Source organism: Prunus mume, linkage group LG2 (assembly GCF_029339155.1).
Source record: "Prunus mume cultivar Tortuosa linkage group LG2, ASM2933915v1, whole genome shotgun sequence".
Classification (NCBI taxonomy): Eukaryota; Viridiplantae; Streptophyta; class Magnoliopsida; order Rosales; family Rosaceae; genus Prunus; species Prunus mume.
Window position 1 is genome coordinate 42,793,767 of NC_142699.1, and position 19,077 is coordinate 42,812,843.

Genomic DNA, 19,077 nt, shown 5'->3' on the forward strand with positions numbered 1-19,077 from the left:
TACTCATCAGTAATCTGTGTGTATTTGGATTTATTATTAATTTGCGAAAACGAGAAGAGGAAACTTTCCCGCATTCGAATGCCATGAACATCTGAAAGCTTAATTCTGAGCATGGGAAAGAACTAATAACGAAGAAATCTGACTTATTGATTGCCACAAAACAAGTACATACATATCCTGCGGTCAAGTCTTGACCTGCCCCATAAAATCTAGTTTTTCGCCAACCATTTATTTTTGTTCTTCTTAGTCGTGCCAGTTTTTTACTCAAGCCGCTTGCTTCATTTTTTGTTTTGCTTACTCACCATTGATAATAAAAGAAAAAAGAAGAAGCAATAACAAGAAGAACAAGAAGACCAAGAAGACCAAGAAGACCAAGAAGAAATGGTACGCTCGACTTGTTGTTGTACTTGTTGCCAACTTTGCTAATCCCAACACGCTCGCTTTTGTTTGCATAAAATGTATTGCCACAAATGTTGTGGTTTCAACCCCTCCTTGGTTGATGAACATCAACACCACCTCCACCTTCTTCGTTGTAAGCATCGTGAATCCCAACATCTGTGCTTTCATTTGCGTAGAAATCATTCTCATTAATGTTGAAGGTCTCGTTAGTTTCATAAATATTTTCTGCCTCACTATTTTCGTTTTGCTGGAGCTCTTGTTCAGTTCTTTCTCTTTGGGGCTCTTGTCCAGAAAGCGTTCTAGGATGACCAGGAAAGCGGTTTCTTACCCTCTCCTGAGAGCTCTGGTTTAGTTGCTCGGCTTCAGATCGAGATCGAGACCCATCTTATGTATATGCAAAGATAAAAATGTAAAGATCTTCAAATAAGTGGAGGCAAAATACTCTAAAATCAGATGGAAGACAATCTTTCAATAAATAGAAGTTACTATTGTAAACTAATTACATAAATTCCTTAATACAAACACATAGAATCACATCAAGGAAAAGATCTTAATCAATCAAATAAAAATATTAATCATAATATATAGTACTTACCTGCCATTGATGAAAGCTCAAAAGAAAAGTCTTCTATTCTCTGTAGAATTCTTATGTTCAGTTAGCAATAGGGACTAGATGTTTTTTAACGTATGTTTATAAGAGAGCATGTGACCTGCTCTTGAAAATGGAATAAGTTACTATTATATATATATATATTTATTTATTTATTTATTTTATTAGCCTTTGTTATCTCTGCAATATTCCTAATGATCAACTTGGGAAAGTCTTTCCAGCAAAAACCAAAAAAACTTGGAAAAGTCTTGTAAAAAGGACCACTCTTGTCCTGATGCAAAGGGGCCCGGACAGACTACTGCAAAGGGGGCCGGACAGACAAATACTTGGGAAAGTCTTTCCAGCAAAAACCAAAGAAACTTGGAAAAGTCTTGTAAAAAGGACCGGTCGTGTCCGAATGCAAAGGGGGCCGGACAGACTTTTTCAAGTGGTCATGCTTGTGGAAAAAATTCTACAGTACATTGTACATCAAATTTGGAAAGCAGCAACTTTGAACAATATTAACGACATGATCACGAACTGGTGCAGAAGGCAATGTCAAATAATATAACCCCCCTATCCGTTTACCATGCCCAATCATCTCGTGAGTCTTGAGATCCTAAAAGAGCATTAAGCATATGACTTAGACAAACGATAATTTGACACATAATGGCTAATGGGATATTTAGACTTGGCATGTATATAAGGAGAATATTGTACTTTAGGTTTCCCATGAGTGGTTCATGAGGGTCATTGATAAGTTGACATAGATAGATCATTAAAAATTACCTCACTTGATTCACTATCACAAGTAGATTGGGGCACTGGCAGGCCAGAGGGGCGTATTGCATCGAATTCATCCATACAAAAACCACTGTCATTATTTTCAGATACCAGCAACTGGTCACTTGCTGTAGTGTGAATAGTCGTTTCGACACCGAGAGCTCCTTCTTCATCTCCAGATATGGGCAACTGGTCGAGTTCCAAAGAGCGATCAATCGTTTCTTCACAAGGACAACAAGTTTCATCTTCATATATGGGTGACTAGTCACTTGCTTCAGTGCGACAAGTCGTTTCCTTCCTGAGAGCAGTATCTTCAAACACATCATTCTCCAATCCAAGACTCTCCAATTCACTCCCCCTCTCCTCCTGAATTGGAGAGGAGAGAGAGACATAATAGGGTAGTTCTTCATGGAAAGTCATGTCCAAAGTAACATGCACCTTCTGGGCAGGTGGATGATAACACTTATAACCTTTCTAAGTAGAAGAGTAACCAATAAAGACATATCGCAAAGCACAATGATCAAGTTTACTTCGTTGATGAGAGTAGACATGAACATATGTAACATACCAAAAACTTTAGGGGGCAACTTGGAGACTGAGATAGGGGAAACATGGTCACCAAACACATCATATGGATTCTTGAAATGAAGGACCCGGCTAGGGAGTACGATTAATCAAATAGGCAGTAGATAAAATAGCATGCCTCTAAAGATGATAGGGAACAGACATGTCCAACATAAAGAAGCAAGCAGCTTCAAGTAAATGACGATTCTTGCGTTCAGACATCATTCTGCTGAGGAGTAAATGAGGTTGTCGTTTGGTGAATAATACCTCGAGCAAGGAAGAAAGATGTCAAAGTGTTATTCACATATTGGCCTCCGTTATCAGTCCGGAATACTTTGACCCGAGCATGAAATTGAGTAGACACCATAGTATAGAACTCTGGAAGGATAGAAGCAACATCATGTTTATTTTTTTAGCAAGAAACCCCAAGTGAGTCGGGTACAATCATCAATAAATGTGACAAACCAACGAAATCCATTCGAAGTAATGCGAGCAGGACTTCACACATCAGAATGCACTAAATCAAAAGGCTTTGCAGCTTTACTGTCACTCAAAGGAAACACAGCGCGATGACTCTTGGCCAAAATACATGTCTCACACTTAAAACTGGACTCATCACAAGAGCATAATAAAGATGGAAATGGACACTTAAGGTAGCCAAATGACGAGTGTCCCAAGCGACGATGCCATAACCAAATTTGTTGTTTGTCTTTGACATTGCAACTTTGAACAGTATTAATGACACAATCACGAACTGATGCAGAAGGCCATGTCAAATAATATAACCCCCCTATCCGTTTACCATGCCCAATCATCTCGTGAGTCTTGAGATCTTGAAAAGAGCAATGCATAGGATAGAAAGTAGCAGAAGTATTAAATGTATCAAGTAAGTAATTGACCAATAGATAACAAGTTACAATGGATATTAGGAACTAGTAACACACGAGATAAGGACAAAGTAGGAGCGTGAGAGATTGTGCCCTCACCAGTAATTGGAGAGGGAAGTCATTAGCACTAGTTATGTATGGGTCACGGGTGTTACTAGACAACTCATCAAAAAATTTAGCGTCATGTAAGTCATATGACCAGAAGCACCAGTGTCAATTATCCAAGTATTAGAGCCAGTACCAGGAATAGACTCAGAAACACACAAATTTGCAGAGGCAGTAGCAACAGCACCAACAATAAAGTTATCACCCACGATTACAACTGAAACTCAATAGATCACGGTAGTATACAATGGAACACAAAGACAAATATGGTAGATGCAAAAAGAGACAGCACGAACACAATAGAGTACACAGCGGAACACACAAAGGCATAAATACGATAGATGCACAAAGACAAGAATGGCACAAACATAGTAGAGGCACGAACACCACAACACAACACACAAACCCAGGAGGGCACACATGGCACTAGTAGAGAAAAAAAAAATATGGGGATAGAACACAGGTGGGCACAACAAACAGGCCACCAGAAAAGTTGGCTCTGATGTCAAGTCAAACAATATGGGTAGAATATTTTTCAGGTTGTATTTCATTCTCCAAAAGAATGTATTTATAGTACAAAGATGTAACCCTAGTAGGGTCAAACTAGGAAACAAGATAAAAAAAAAACCTAATTACACAATATCTGTACAAAAAGGAAAGAAATATAATCCTAATAAATTAGGAAATAAATATCCTAATTAAGTTAGGATCTCGCTAACAGTATATTAATCTAATATGAAAATATTATTATGATTAAAAAAAATTTGTCATGACTTAATACCATAAGATAATTTTTTTAATAACTAAAATTCATCATCGATTAGCATGCAATGGCAATCATAAATCAAATTCACAAATATTTTAATGTTTCAATTTGAGAAAAAAGAAGAGGAAGAAGAAGACATGAACTTTTTTTGTTTTGTTTTGAGTGAGTGAAAACATACACTACAAATTTTTTTGATTGATTGGCAAAAGCTTGTACATATTGTTTTCCTCTTCTTTGGAGTGTTTCCTTTTTCTTTTCTTTTTTTTTAACAAGTTTTTTATTTTCCTTATGTTGTTAACAAAAAGAGAAGAAATGTAAATATACAACTGCTGAATGACACAATACTGACTCAAACCCGACTTGCCTACTAAAATCAAGGCATTGATTTCCAACTCAACCAAATACTTGCTTGTGTTATTGTCCTGCACGCTCAAGTATTTATATAATACCTATAATATTAATATATATATATATATATAATATACACATATAAAAAAAAAAAATCAGGTTCTATGTGGCATCACTTGCACACTCGGGCTGCCCCTGATGCTAGTATAAACAGGGCCTTCCACAATTGAAATAAGAGTAAGAAAGGAGAAGCGACAATGAAAGAAAGAAGAAAGTGAGAGAGCAAGAGAGAGGAAGTGGTGATGAAATTCTTTGAGGGCTTAGCATGTGTTTCTTAACTTGGAGCAAAGCTTTGGAATCGAGGTAGGGGGTTTCTTAGGGAGCTTTTTTAATTAAATTTTGTGAACACTATATTATGCATGATATTATTATTTGATTATTATTCTTGATATTGGGTGTTTACATGTTGCTAATTATTATAATATTATTTTATTAATATTGACATGTTCATTTGTTATGGGTGATGGTTGGAATTGTTGGGTTGATAAAGAAATTATGGAAAATAGGATAATAGGAATGATCTTTTGTGTAGTTGAGACTAACCATTATAGGGACCAAGTTCAGGCGAGCTTGTGTGCACAATGTAGGAACACATATTTTTGCGACTAATAAGAATGACACGTGGAAAATGGGATAGTCCTTAGGCCTCAGCTAATTACCCTAATTAGTTAGAGATTTATCTTTGATTTAAGATATGAGTATCTTCCCTAAATCATGGAACCAATTTTCAGCAAATCTCTTTGATTAATTCTCATAATCTTTTTGAGTAAGAATAATCCTAATTAAATAAGGATTATTCTTTAAACCCTAGCCAAGCAAGGAGACTATAAATATATGGCTACACAACACACATGAGGGAATTTAAACTTGTATGTTAGCTATATTGGTTGGAATTAAGTGTAGACACTATATGCCTTAATTCGAATTGAACTATGAATAGGAAGCGTATGTATGGACCATCAACAACAGGGATTAGATAAATGTTTGGTTGTTTAAAATTTTCTCCGATACATAATGAATTTCTAATGCTTGATTTAGGTTTGACAACAAAGGATCTGATTGAAAAATTAGGAATACAAGGTTTACACCATACACCATGGCTAAATTATACATTAGAGAAAATTAATCTTTTTACTTGAATTGAACTTGTTAACGTGATTGTTTGAGACTTAGAATTGGATTGTTCCCTAGTATCTTTCTTCTTTGTTTGTTTAACTTTTTGTTTTCAATTCATGTACTCTTGTCAATCATCTTTAAACCTTGTTTCCATTTCTCTTTTGTGCAGGGAATCGAATTGAATCAATCTATCAACAATCCTCGTGGGATCGACCTAGCACTTACACATGCTATACTACCCAATGGCTTGTGCACTTGCAAGTATCACAAGTTGAGGATGCAGCTAAATCAATTTTGGCATAACTGAATCGACAACACCACATTGCCAGCCCCTGTCCAAGAGAAACACTTACATGAAACGGGAATAGCACTGCTATCCCCAGCCAATTATGTTATGCCATGTGTGATAACTTTTCCACATGCAGTCTGTGGTTTACCGAGATTGCAAAATAGTATTATCCCTGTTCATACAAGTTTTTATGCTTGTCAACTAACTAATTATGTTTTTTTTCCCACTAGTTAGGGGATGGGGTGGAGGGCGAGGTTTTACTCATACATGTCTAGGGATGGGTTTGAACCTCAGACATCTCAGGACAAACACACTTGGGAAGGTAGAATCCCATGGGCACTAGTCATGTATTTTCCACATACATTATCCTTTCTCGAAAGTGAAGTTCGAAAGATAAAGCAACCAATTGGAAATGGCGTTGTGCCCAATACGTCGATTGTCTACTATGATAACATAAAGGACGTTGAAGTTTCATCTTAAAATTAATGGGCTATATAGAGTAGCCTAACTCTTTATAAACTTATGTTAAATGCGTTTAACTTTTCATAGTGTGACATACTCTCAACAATCTAGATGCACCATCAAAGTGGAGACCCCCCTAACTAAGTGTCAAAAAGGCACGAAATAGTGTATTTGAATATTATCATTACATATTTTCTGCAATTAGATTTAAAGTACCATCTAGTGAATGCAAACGTAGTCTTCTCTAACTCGTTGTCGTAAGTCTCGAATTGCTGAATAAAATCCATGTGCACTGTGGGCTCATAGCACTACTACAAAAATCGAAATAGACGACGGAAAACCACCGTCGTGTAAAAGGTTTTCCAATCGTCGTGAAATCGACTGCCATCTATTTGGGTTTCAAACTACGACGACTTTTCACCATCGTTGTTTATCTGTAAAGACGACGGTTTTTAAAGAAAATCATCGTTGTTTAGAGGTAAAGATCGTTAATTATAGGAGGAAAGACGACTGTTTTTAATAAAATCGTCGCTTTATTGTATGTAAAGACGACGGTTTTTTATGAAAACCGTCGTGGATTGTTTATAAAGACGACTGTTTTTTTAATAAAAAACCGTCATCTTTACATATAATAGACGACTCTTTTTTAAAAAAAGGTCATCTTTACCTATAATAGACGACACTTTTTTATAAAAACCGTCGTTAATTATCTGTAAAGACCATGATTTATTATAAAAACCGTCATCTAATAAGTTTTCAAACTGCTGCATTTTAGTTCTTTTTTATTTCCTATGATGCTATACAACGATTTTAACTAGAAAACCAACCATAATGCTTTATTAATGAATATATACACAAATAATTTCTTTCATAAAACTTGAAGATTCAATAGTTATTACATAGTTAAACAATCTTTATTCTACAACAAACATAATTCCTAACAAGACCTAAGTACTCCTAATCCAAGCATTCCTCATCCAAACATACAAATGATGCACAACTGAAGTCTCCTCCATCATGCCTGTAAATAAATCAAAATGACAAAGAGAGAAAAAAAGCTAAGATTATAAACATAAAAAATTAGGTGGAAGAGAAATTTTACCATTGGTCCATATTTCCATAGAAAACTTGTAAAATGAGCATAAAAAAGACCATCGAGAACCTGCAAAAGGAAAAATATATAAATAAAATGATGGTGAAAAGAGAAGGTAACAAATTTTCAACAACAAAAAAACATACAACTCACATAGAAAACCTGCAAAAGAAAAAGTTATAAATCTGTAAGCTTCCTCATCATCTCCTGATAACCAAATCAGAAAATCTAAAAAGAAATCAGAAATAATTAAAAATAAATAAACAAACCAGACAAATCAAGATAAACAAAATCTGAAATTAGGGAGACAAAGAACATACCAGAAACGCAAAGAGACTAATCCAGAATTCACTAGCAAGATATAGAAAGGTATTTTAGAGAGTTTCATGAGGGTGTTTTAGAGAGTGCAGGAGGTTTTCAAGGAGGGAGAGATAAGGTTTTGAGACGGGGGAAAATCTGAAAATTTGTCGAGCGCGAATTCAGTTAAGTAGCTTTTTTTTAGCTTCTTTTAAAAGACGACGCTTGTTAATGAGAGATAAAGTTTTCAAAGACGGGTGAAAATTTGAAAATTTGTCGAGCGCGAATTCACTTAAACGGCCATTTTTTAGCTTGTTTTAAAGACGACTCTTTTTAAAAAAAGATGCGTCATCTTTACATATAATAGACGATCCTATTTTAAAAAAAAACCGTCATCTTTACATAAAATAGACGACCCTTTTAAAAAAACCGTCGTCTTTACTTCATAAAACAATGAAGAGCAAAAGGGCGTGACGAATTTGGTTTTTTGTCATCCGATCTCGATTGAGGTCCATGATACCTTTACGAAAGGGAATGAAGACAGAATCAAACCTAGTGCTATGCACGACATATATGTGGTTTTGGCCATTTGAGATTGTTTAGCCTTCCAAAAACGCATTTAAAGAGTTGAAAGTAAAGACGACAGTTTTTTTTAAAAAGAGTCGTCTATTATAGGTAAAGACGACTGTTTTTTAAAAAAGGCTATTTTAAAAAAAACCGTCGTCTTTCCTTTCAACTCTTTAAATGCGTTTTTGGAAGGCTAAACGACTCAAATGGCCAAAACCACCATATGTCAGTACAAAAGACTGAGTTTGATTCTGGCTTCATTCCCTTTTCAAAAGGTATCATGGACCTCAATCGAGCTCGAACGACAAAACTGAAAATTCCCGCTACGTCCCTTCTGCTTCCACTATTTTTATGCATCAAAACCGGATAATAGCCCCATACTGGTTACATGCCTCTTGAAAACATTATTTGGTAGCCCTTTATTGAATGTAACAGCCTCATACTAGTTACATACATCTTTACATATAATAGACGACCTTTTTTCCAGAACAAACCGTCATCTTTATTTCATAATAGACGACCCTTTTTTAAACAAACCATCATCTTTCCATATAATAGACAACCCTTTTTTTTTTAAAGGTCGTTTTTACTTCATAATAGACGACCCTTTTTAAAAAAAACTGTCATATTTACATATAATAAACGACAGTTCTTTCAAAACAACAATGTCTTTACCAAAAAAAGGACACTTGATTTTTAAAAGACGACTCTTGTCATACCTGCTGTCGCTTTTTTTTGGTCAGATTTTAACTCAAGAAAACCTTTTTAATAAGACGACGCTTTTTTATTTGTGTGCGTCGTTATAAAAAAATAAATCAACAGTACCTCCGTTTTTTAGTTGTTTAAGTCACTTATCCACGACGATTTTTTGTTACCGTCGTCTTTTTATATACAACGACGGTTTTTTCTTCTACCGTCGTCTTTTTCTTGTCATCTTTTTCATTTTTTGCAGTAGTGTAGGGGCTTTGCCATTTCAATTTTCTATACTTCCTACCACTGTCTTATTTTATTGCGCCCTCTCATGCTTTTTTATTATTTTATTAAGTATGAGAATCAATTAGGTAGATAATTTTGCTCTAGTTTTTTTTTCTTTCCTGCTCTAGCTTTGTTTTGTGACAATCTATTATCAAAATTGATGTGGCAATGTTCATGTCTAAGTTCACTCTAATTCTTATTTATTTGCATGCAATAACAAACTGACATATCGGAACCCAAAGAATCTGACAACCGAACCAAATTGGGTTGAGAAAAAAATAAAGAGTTGACCAAATAAGTCAAACCCAATTCAAAAGATCGAATTGGACTAGTTTTGTTTGGTTCTAGTTTTGATTCTACACCATAAAAAATAAATTGATCCGAACCGAACCGACTATTAATTTTAATTTTTAGTTTTAATATATCCCAATGCTAAATTTAATTTTTCATATGTCATGTAAAAGAGTTAAACTGATATTGAAATAAACAAATTGAACTTAAAAACTTGTATTTATGGGTTTAAAGGGATAAGATGAGATAAATGGTATAATTTAGTTATGTTTTTCATTTGATTTTGGCTCGAGGAAATTGGGAGAGAATTTGCATTGATCCCTAAGATATCATAAGTGCCGAAGTGCCCCAAGCAAGCCATAAACTCTTTTAACTCCATGGCCAACCAAAAAAAGTCCAAGTGAATGTATCTGAATATTGTTATTACATCTTATCTGCAATTAGATCTCTCCTACTCAAAGTTTTCACACCACCCTACTCTCCTCACGCAAAATTTTAATTTTAGTTTTTTAATTTGGTATATTATTTTGATGTTGTAATTTTTGTTTAGGTTAGTTGTCATGTGGTTATTGTATGAGATATTTCTTAGAATCAAAGCCGGTCCTAGGTTTTCTAAGGCCCAGGGCAAATTTCTAGAGAGTGCCCTTTTAGACAAATTAAAAACTAAAATTACAAATTTTTTTATCAACAAATTAATTTTATTAGGTAACATTTTTTAATTTTTATAAAAACACGAACAATAACAATAAAACTAATGAACAAAGAATAATAAAATTTGGATTTTGAGAATTTTTTTCTTCAACTCGAAACTTCAAATTTTCAATTATGAAAAACAAGAATCTCTGTTGTTTGCTAAATCAAATAAAAAAGAAAAATAAGTTAACAAAGATATCTCTTACAAAAATCCTATAATACATCTATTTATAAAAAAGAATGACACAAAGAAAAGACCTTCAAATTGCTAAAGCTTCCAATGTGTGTTGCTGTCACTGCCAGGTCTTTTTTTTGGTTAAGGTAAGAACGTTTGTTTAGTTTTTGTTGTTATTAAGAACTCTTTGTTTCCATATGTTTAGTTTCATTAATTTTTGGTTTTTTGAAATATTGTATTATATAATTTATATTTAGTTTCTTAGAGAATCTCAAAGAGGTTTGTGCTGCCATGATTAATGATTACGTCTACTTCCTTCTAGGACAGTAATGGTTTTGGTTTTTTTTTTTAAATTAAAAATAATAAATGTAATTATATAGGCTAAAAAATCATATTTTTGTGCCTACCATGCTTTTGGCCCTGGGTGGCCTGGTCACCACAGGCTCGCTTCTGCTTAAACTGAACAACAATTCTTTGTAGAGATTTTGTAACTTTCTGTTTTGGTTTAAGGTATTTTAGCTGCATTGCATCCATATGGAAATATATGTGCGGTTTATATACATTTCAAGAATTACAAATTAACATCCAAAAAAGAAATTAAGCAAAAATCAAAATTAGGCAAACCAAAATCAATCATAATCACACCCAAAAAAAATAAATAAATACACCGGCCGTTTCCTAGGAGGTGAAATTAAAGGAGGTAGAGTCGTCGTGGAGAGTAGAAATATTCAAAGGAGGACCCATGGTCTAAAATATCGATGATGTCAGAAATATCAATAGTTTAAAACATGAAAAATTTTATGGAAATACCGAGATATTATCGATATCGATAAAAATTGAATAAAAACCATGGAAATTGTAAGAAAAACTTGGAAATTTTTATTGAAACTTTGGAGAATGTTTATTTAGTCAATTATCTATTAGTTTATCAAAAAAAAAAAAGAAGAAGAAGGAAATGCATTACATGATGAATTTAACTGATTTAAGTTGATTATACAACGAGCTGGCAAACACTGTGAGTGTAGAAAATGTGTAGTAATTAACGAAAAAAAGATTAAACACACCATAATCATTTATATATAATGATTTATTACAACATTTTACTCTTTATACATTGCATAGTAAGATACATGAATGACTTAGTACCACATAGAGTTCCTATGAGGTTTAAATTTTACACTATCTTCATCATCTCTATGTGTAGAGTAAGTGTATTGTGAAGAGTATTCATCAAATGATAAATCCCCAAAATAGTTTTGCATGTAATTGTTAACATGTCACCCATATAAATAAATATTTTAGCATATTATCACTAAAACATAAGTGATATATGGTGGTTAAGGTGTTGGAGGAGTAAAATAGGAGGGGTTCAAATCCCCTTTGTGTTTTTTTCACGGGAAAGAATCACCTGGGTTGTGGCTTGAAGGTTGTTGATGTAGCATGACGTCACGGTAGACGTTAACGCTAATAGAAACCAACAGGAAGAAGCCACGTGGCGCTTCCTGGATGCTCCGATCATGGATTTCTGATAAATCCAACGGACGAGCTTTTTTTGCCTAAAAAATTGCAAAAAAAATTGAAATTGTTTTTAAAACATACCAAAAAATTCTGAAATTCTTTTTCCATACATACTTGCCAATATTATTCACTTTCCACAACAAATCTTCATACAAAATCTTCTCCTTCAAATATTTTTCACTTCCACACCAAATATTTTTCTCCTAAAAAATTGCAAAAAAATTTGAAATCCGGAATCCAACTCCCCTCAATCTACATGTGTTTGCCCGTTTTGTGTTTACTCCTGTGATGGAAGGGCAAAGTTCCTCACTGCCTTGAGAACCATAAACTGGTCGACAAGTCAGCTTTCTTTGGTGTGCGAGCGTGCCACATCGCTAGCAATAAAAATTTAGCAGACTTAGTTTGGAGTAGATAACTTGCGCCTAAGTTACTCGACTTCGCAAACAAACGATTGTGAATTTGGGTGAGGAATATCTCCCAAGTAAGTTCTTTTCTTGCCTCAGACGGGTGAGGACTTTAACAATTTATCTCAAGATAAAAGCTGCGCCGAATGGTTGATGGAATTTAAACTGCTTCAGAATCGATGGAATTTAAATCGTTTGTGCGAATCGCTTTTACAAAATTATGACAATAAATACTCATGCTAGAGAGATGAAGATACAATTGGAATTCCATTTACTGGATGGGAGGCTCGCTTGACTGGAAATGTCCGGCCGGAAATCCCCGGCCGGATCGAAATGTCCGGCCGGATCGAATCTGCCCGGCCGGACCGAAATGTCCGGCTAGACTGGAATGTTGACAACTCGATTGCTAAGTTTCAACTTTAAATCGATACCAAAGGTTGATTCTGGCAGAGCTTCAATGTACTTTAAGCTTTTGTGAAGCTTCTGAGTGGGCAGAATCGCGGCTTCTTGGGCGTATGGTCGTTTCGAGGACTTCAGTGGGCTAGAGACTGCCTGTGAAATTAGAATGACTTATTTTCTAAGTCCAACCTTGGGAATTCTAATCTAAAGTGGTTTTCACTTGGAATTCAAGTGAGCTTCTGGTTGAGTTGTTTGTTTGTGTCTTGGCTCAATGAGCTTTGGTTGCTTTGTTTTGAAGTCATTTTGAGTTTTTGTTTTGATTGATTTTTGGTTTTTTGAGTGTCCTCTACCCTGCTTACTCCTTCTTGTATTTTATAGAAAAACTGCTTTCTTCTCGGAGTAGGGTGATTGTGTTTTTTATTGGGCGGCAAAGATATTTTCCCCTTTTCCTCTTCTTCTTCAATTTTGGCAGATAGGTTCTTGGATAGGCGATCACTTCTGCTTTTCACTGCCTTGTGATACTTTACCCGTGATGGTTAGTTTGATTCTTTTCCGACACTCCTGCTTCTCGCTTATCCTCTCTCGAGATTGTAACTTGCTTATCTATCTTGGGAGAATTACCTTCTCTGTAAAGACAGGAAAAATCTCTGTATATACATATATAAGGGGGATTTAATCTTCATTCTTCTTGATGTCACGAACCCTTCAATCACTTCTTCTATGGCGATTGCCATTCGACCTTTTATCCCGAGTTGCTATTCGACTTTTCATCCTGTGACTTAGTCATTCTTGACTTTTTATCCCGAGGTTGCCATGTGGGATTGTTCCTCTTCCTGTCTCGACTCTTCTTCCTATTATGTTGGGCATGAGGCCCAAATCACCATTGTTTGTTCGATGGGCCTGGCGGATGTGTCAATTTTGCCCAAACAACATGGTTTAGTAAACAACTTCAATAGGAATCCAAAATCCAACTCCTCATAAATTCAATTCCTCCTAATCCAATTTCAGATTAGTAAACATGTTATTAGTGTACTAAATTTGTATTTTTAAACTGATTGCTTTTTCTCTTTCTTAATATACAAGAAACATTGAGGGGATGAGGAAAGGCTTTTAGTGTATTGGGTTTGAATTTTTAAACTGAAAGCCTATAATTAGGCTACGTTTAAACATATTTTAAATAACATAAAAATATATATTTGATACCTAAACCCATGTCCGAAAATGGAGGATCCAGGAATTTTTCAGGAGAAATGCAATATTTAAAAGGTTAAAAACTAAAACAAATAAAAATAAAAATAGACAACCAATACTATGACTAATTGACTAAGTCTATATCAATTAATATGAACAAAATCCATGACAATTTACATATATTAGTATACCAAAATTCATATTAAATTATCAATTAATCTAACAAAAATTAATATTAATTAATCTAATCAAAATGCAAATCAAATTATCAATTAAAAAAATAAATTGGAAAATAATAATAATGAAAGACATATTTTTTTTAATATTAAAAAAAAAACAGAAGGAAAAAACCCAGAAAAAAAATACATTCAAAGTCGAACTTGCAACTTGGTGGCGAAGGATGGGTCTGCATTAGGAAGAGCCTACTCCCCTTCAACGCCACGCCCAAGCCAGGCTTCTTTTTTTGGTAATTAAAATCAAATTAAAGTCTTCTTTCAAGACTCCTCTGCGTGGAAGGTAAGTTTCTTCTTCATCTTGCTTTTTTTTTTTTTTTTTTAATTTATTTATAAAATATTTGGCATGGTCCAAAACGCATCATTTTGGTCAGGATTATTTTATAATAAAAAAAAAAAAAGAGATGCGCGCAGGGCGCACAGCAAAGAAGAGAAAAGGAAGGTCACTCAGTCATTTGCTCAAACAGTTGGCGGGCACCTGCAAAGGGGCGACATCCGGCGACTCCATAGCTTTTTCCGGCAAGGGGAGGTGGAGCTGCACCTCCTTGCGCCTCTGTGGGTCTGCCAGACCTAACTCTAATACGTATCCGACGTGTATCGGAGAGTATACCATGCATATCGTATCCAACGGCGTATCCAACAACCTATTATAATTTATAAATAAGAGTATCCTTGCTTCATAGGTGGATATAAAGAAAAAAGCTAGAACAAGAGGAAACAGTACTGATCGCATATAGACAAAGAAGAAACAAAAAACTTACTCAGCACTAATGTACTGATAGCATGTAGAAGAAGAAGAAAAGAAATACAGAAATATAAGAGAAAAAACATTCAGATTCAGAGAAAAGTTCGAGTGTAGGAGTTCTGGTGGCCATAAATCTCCAAACCATACATCTCAGGTTTTGTTTTCTTCTTGGAAATTCCAGCCTGTTTATTCAGCAGCTCCTTTCCTTTTTATCTTATTTATATTTCCTTCTTGTTTGTACAGCTAGCTTCGCTTACATATAGCAAAAACGAGAACAATAAGCCCACCCAGTAAAAATGATGCGGTCGACATGGAGTAGTTGTTGCCAAATTTGCCAATCCCCACACGCTGGCCTTTGTTTGAATCGATTTTATTGCCCTCAATGTTGTAGTTTCGACCCTTCCTTGCATCACGACCATCAATATGACCTGCATCGTATTTGTTGCCGAAGTCGAAAACCCCAACGTCTGTGCCTTCAGATGAGCTGATTTCATTCCTATGAATCTTCCAGGTCTCACTATTTTCGTTTTGCGAAAGCTCTTGCTCATTTCTTTCTCCAGAATTTTCCTCGGGGCTCCTGTTCAGTTGTTCAGCTTCAGTTCGAGATCCATCTGACATATATGCAAAGATAAAAATGAAAAAGAATCTTCAAACAAGTGAACTTTGGGCAAATACTCCAAAATCTTTCAATAACTGTAAGTTACTACTGTAAAATAATTACATAAATTCCTTAGGCATACACAAATAGAATCACATCAAGGAGAAGATCTTGAATCAAATAAATTTACTTACCTGCCATTGATGAAAGCTGAAAAGAAAGCTTTTCTATCCTCTGTAGAGTTCTTGTGTTCAACCGCCAATACAGACTAGATGTTTTGAATGTGTGTCTGGAATAGAGAATGGATCTCTTTAAAACCAGGAGAAAGGCACTGTTTAAGCCTTCATCGATAAGTTTCAATAAAATAACCAAGTACTTTGTGTGGAGAAGGTTCCAACTTCCATTGACTGAGCAGCTAACTAGACTGCTGACTTGACTGCTGGCAATGCAACCAATAGGGAGGTTTTTCTTTGAAAATGACTCAATAGTTTTTTGAAAACCTAATATTGTTCTTGTTTTTTATTTCAAACCTAGGAACTATATTTACAGATTAACCATAATCCAAACAGAAATTAAGGCAAACCAAATCAATCCTAATCACAAAGAAAAAAAGACGGATAATAGATGCACGGGCGGTATCCTAAAGAAAGCAAGTGTGAAATAGTTTGGTAGAACAAGGCAAAATAACAATTCTGGTTGATCCTTATTTCCAGTAGAGCCTCCACCTCCTGTTGCATCTTCAATAGCGAAGTTGTTCAGCTTCATTTGGGTAAAGATAACAATGGATAAAAGCTTGAAATAAATAAGAATAAGAAAGGTTGGCCTGGATAATGGATTAGGTGAAACTGCTCATATTAAAACAGAGAATAAGACAAGACAATCTAATTTTTCTCTGGCGCAATGCGTTGAAAAGGTCAGCTAATTGATTTTTTTATTTTTGTGGTCAAATTATACTTCATTGAACCCGGAAAGGGGAAACCGGAAGAACAGACAAAGACTGGGAGATTAGAGCCAAAGACAACCGCTTAGCCAACATGCCAGCACCAAAATAAAACAAATCAAAAGACAGGTTGAAAAGGTGCACTACTACAATGGTGTAAAACCACCACGCCCATTAGATGACGGTACAAATAAAATCTGTCATGGTTTTTCACAGTTGTTATAAAACCGTCGTGATAAGGTATGAAAAAATAAACTGTGTTGAATTGATTTTAAGCAGGAACTGTCGTACTTCTAAGAGGCGCTAAACGACATGAAAAATCGTCGTAGTTTGACATTCAAAATATATCGACGGTTTTCAAGGCATAAAGACGACAACGAAAATCCGTCATCTATTACGATTTTTGTAGTAGTAGGAGTCCATCAATGACCAGAATATGCTTTATAATATTAGAGACGGTAGTAGCCTATTGGCCCAAGTCTCCACTTCCTTCCACCGCTCGCAAACCAAGCCTTGCAGCTTCAAGGGCCGCCCTAGTTCTCTTCCCAGGACCACTGAACTTCATCAAAAGACCCAGCAAGCCTTTGAGTTTCATGCAGCATCTAATTCCATCTAATTGGAATCAGATTAATTGACCACCCTCCTGATTCCTTCTTGTGCAGCTAATTGGTGAAACTTTTCATCCCATGCAGGACAAAGGAGAGCCACATGCCTGCTAATGCAAACGAGTGAGACATTTCGAAGTGGCCATTGTTGTGTCCTCCAATCATTCATATATACTTTTCATTGTATGATATTATAATCTATCCCAAATGTTAGGGACAGATTATGATTTTTACAAATGATCTGCTAGGGACAGATTATTGCTTTTTACAAAATTTTAAGTAAATAATGTTAGGGATATTAAATTTGTGCTTTAAATTTGAGTCTCAAATGATCTGGCACATGCCACGTAATAAAGTATTAAATAAGAATTCACTTGGATTATGATTTAGTTAATTTCTTTTAAGAAAAAAAAATTAAAAACTTTATACATGCCAACCCTAATATTAATGTATCTTTGCTAGGGGTAAAATCCCCAATTCTATACATATATGTAATGTGAGCCCATGAAATTTTTTGGAATTTTAGTTCAAGCAAATGTGTGGAAATGATGCGCTGGACTTGTTCTAGTACTTGTTGCCAAATTTGCCAATCCCAACACCCTCGCCTTTGTTTGAACCGATTCTATTGTCATCAATGTTGTAGTTTCAACCCTTACATGCATGCTTGATGCTCATCTCAACACCACCTCCCCTCCACCTTCATTATATTCGTTGTTAAAGTCGAAAATGCCAACGTATTTGCCTTCTTGCGCCATGATTACATTCCTGCGAGGTCTCGTTGCTTTCATTAATAATTTTAGTTATTCTTTTTGGTTCTTAAAAACAAACCGTCTATGAAACATTTAATTGTCCGAAATGAATCTCTAGATTTATAGCTTGTCAAACCCTAAAACGAACTAATTTTATGTTTAAAAGAATTTTGGAATTTCAACATCCATTCCGATTCGGAAAAACTTTAAATTTTCGGAATATTTGGAAAACTACGAAACTTATATACTGCAGAATTTTTTTGAAAAACTTCAGAAAATAATTCAAATTTTAAACATGCTTTAAGCATTTGAAACGTTAAGATTGGCTCAAAATTGAAACCCCAATATATTTCAGAATTCTGAAATTTCATAGTCTTGAGCTGTGTTCCAATTCCAATCCAGTTTTTTCAGAATTTTCGGATTTCAAAACTTTTTTTAATGTCATATTTGATTTAGAAGTGCAAAAATTAGAAATTTTGGAATTGGAATCGGCCGAAATTGAAATTTACATCCAACCTGCACCTCTAGTAGAAATGAAAACAATAAATGATTTTATGGGGATTGTTCATCTCCTACTACTGGCATGGGTTTTCCACAATCTCTTTTGTGTCATCACTAACAATAATTCTTGGTCATGTTCGTCAAAAAAATTTATTCTTAGTTTCGAATTTTTTAGGATTATCATAGCCTATGGGCCGCCTGATCACATGGGTTGTGCGCAATTGTAGTCACTGAAGATTAGGACCCCTTGCACCTTGGTTACATTCAACCCTACCTAATCCCAACCCTATCACTATAAGAGAGTTGTCGTATGCGTACCCAAAAATGACTCTAACGTGAACAGCCCCTACTTCGCACTTACTTTCCACCATAAGAAATGTGAAGTCTCAAAGTCCAAAATATTCAATAAAAGAAAACAAAAGGAATTTGAGAAATTGTGTTCACACTCATAAATTTGTTTGTAATAAAATGACAAGTAAAATTTTTCTCTTCATAAATGACAACTAAAATTACCACAATGAGGTGAATGGCTTGTATATCAAAAGTAAAAATAAAAGTATATCAATTTTTCGGACACTTGAAAAGTATCATTAAACACAACCTCACACTTTCACTTCACCCATACCTTTAACTCTGTGACTTATAAATGACATAAATCTACCTAGGTTGTGTGAAAGGAGTACCATGCGGGAGCAAATCGTCCAAATATTCACACCACCCTACCACACAACTACT

General features: G+C 34.9%; 1 protein-coding gene and 1 pseudogene across 2 annotated transcripts; both read right to left on the minus strand.

Annotated features, from left to right (window-relative positions):
- Nucleotides 1-1,130, minus strand: LOC148920439 (uncharacterized; annotated as a pseudogene). Its single transcript, XR_016124779.1, has 2 exons — nucleotides 995-1,130; nucleotides 1-783 (listed from the first exon to the last, which is right to left on the minus strand). The product of XR_016124779.1 is annotated as an uncharacterized LOC148920439 (transcript).
- Nucleotides 1,131-15,010: 13,880 nt separating this feature from the next.
- On the minus strand, nucleotides 15,011-16,032 carry LOC148920440 (uncharacterized). Its single transcript, XM_089044753.1, has 2 exons — nucleotides 15,742-16,032; nucleotides 15,011-15,560 (listed from the first exon to the last, which is right to left on the minus strand). Exons 1-2 carry the CDS (start codon nucleotides 15,746-15,748, stop codon nucleotides 15,193-15,195), a joined length of 375 nt encoding a protein of 124 aa, XP_088900879.1. The 5' UTR covers nucleotides 15,749-16,032; the 3' UTR covers nucleotides 15,011-15,192.
- Nucleotides 16,033-19,077: the final 3,045 nt, after the last annotated feature.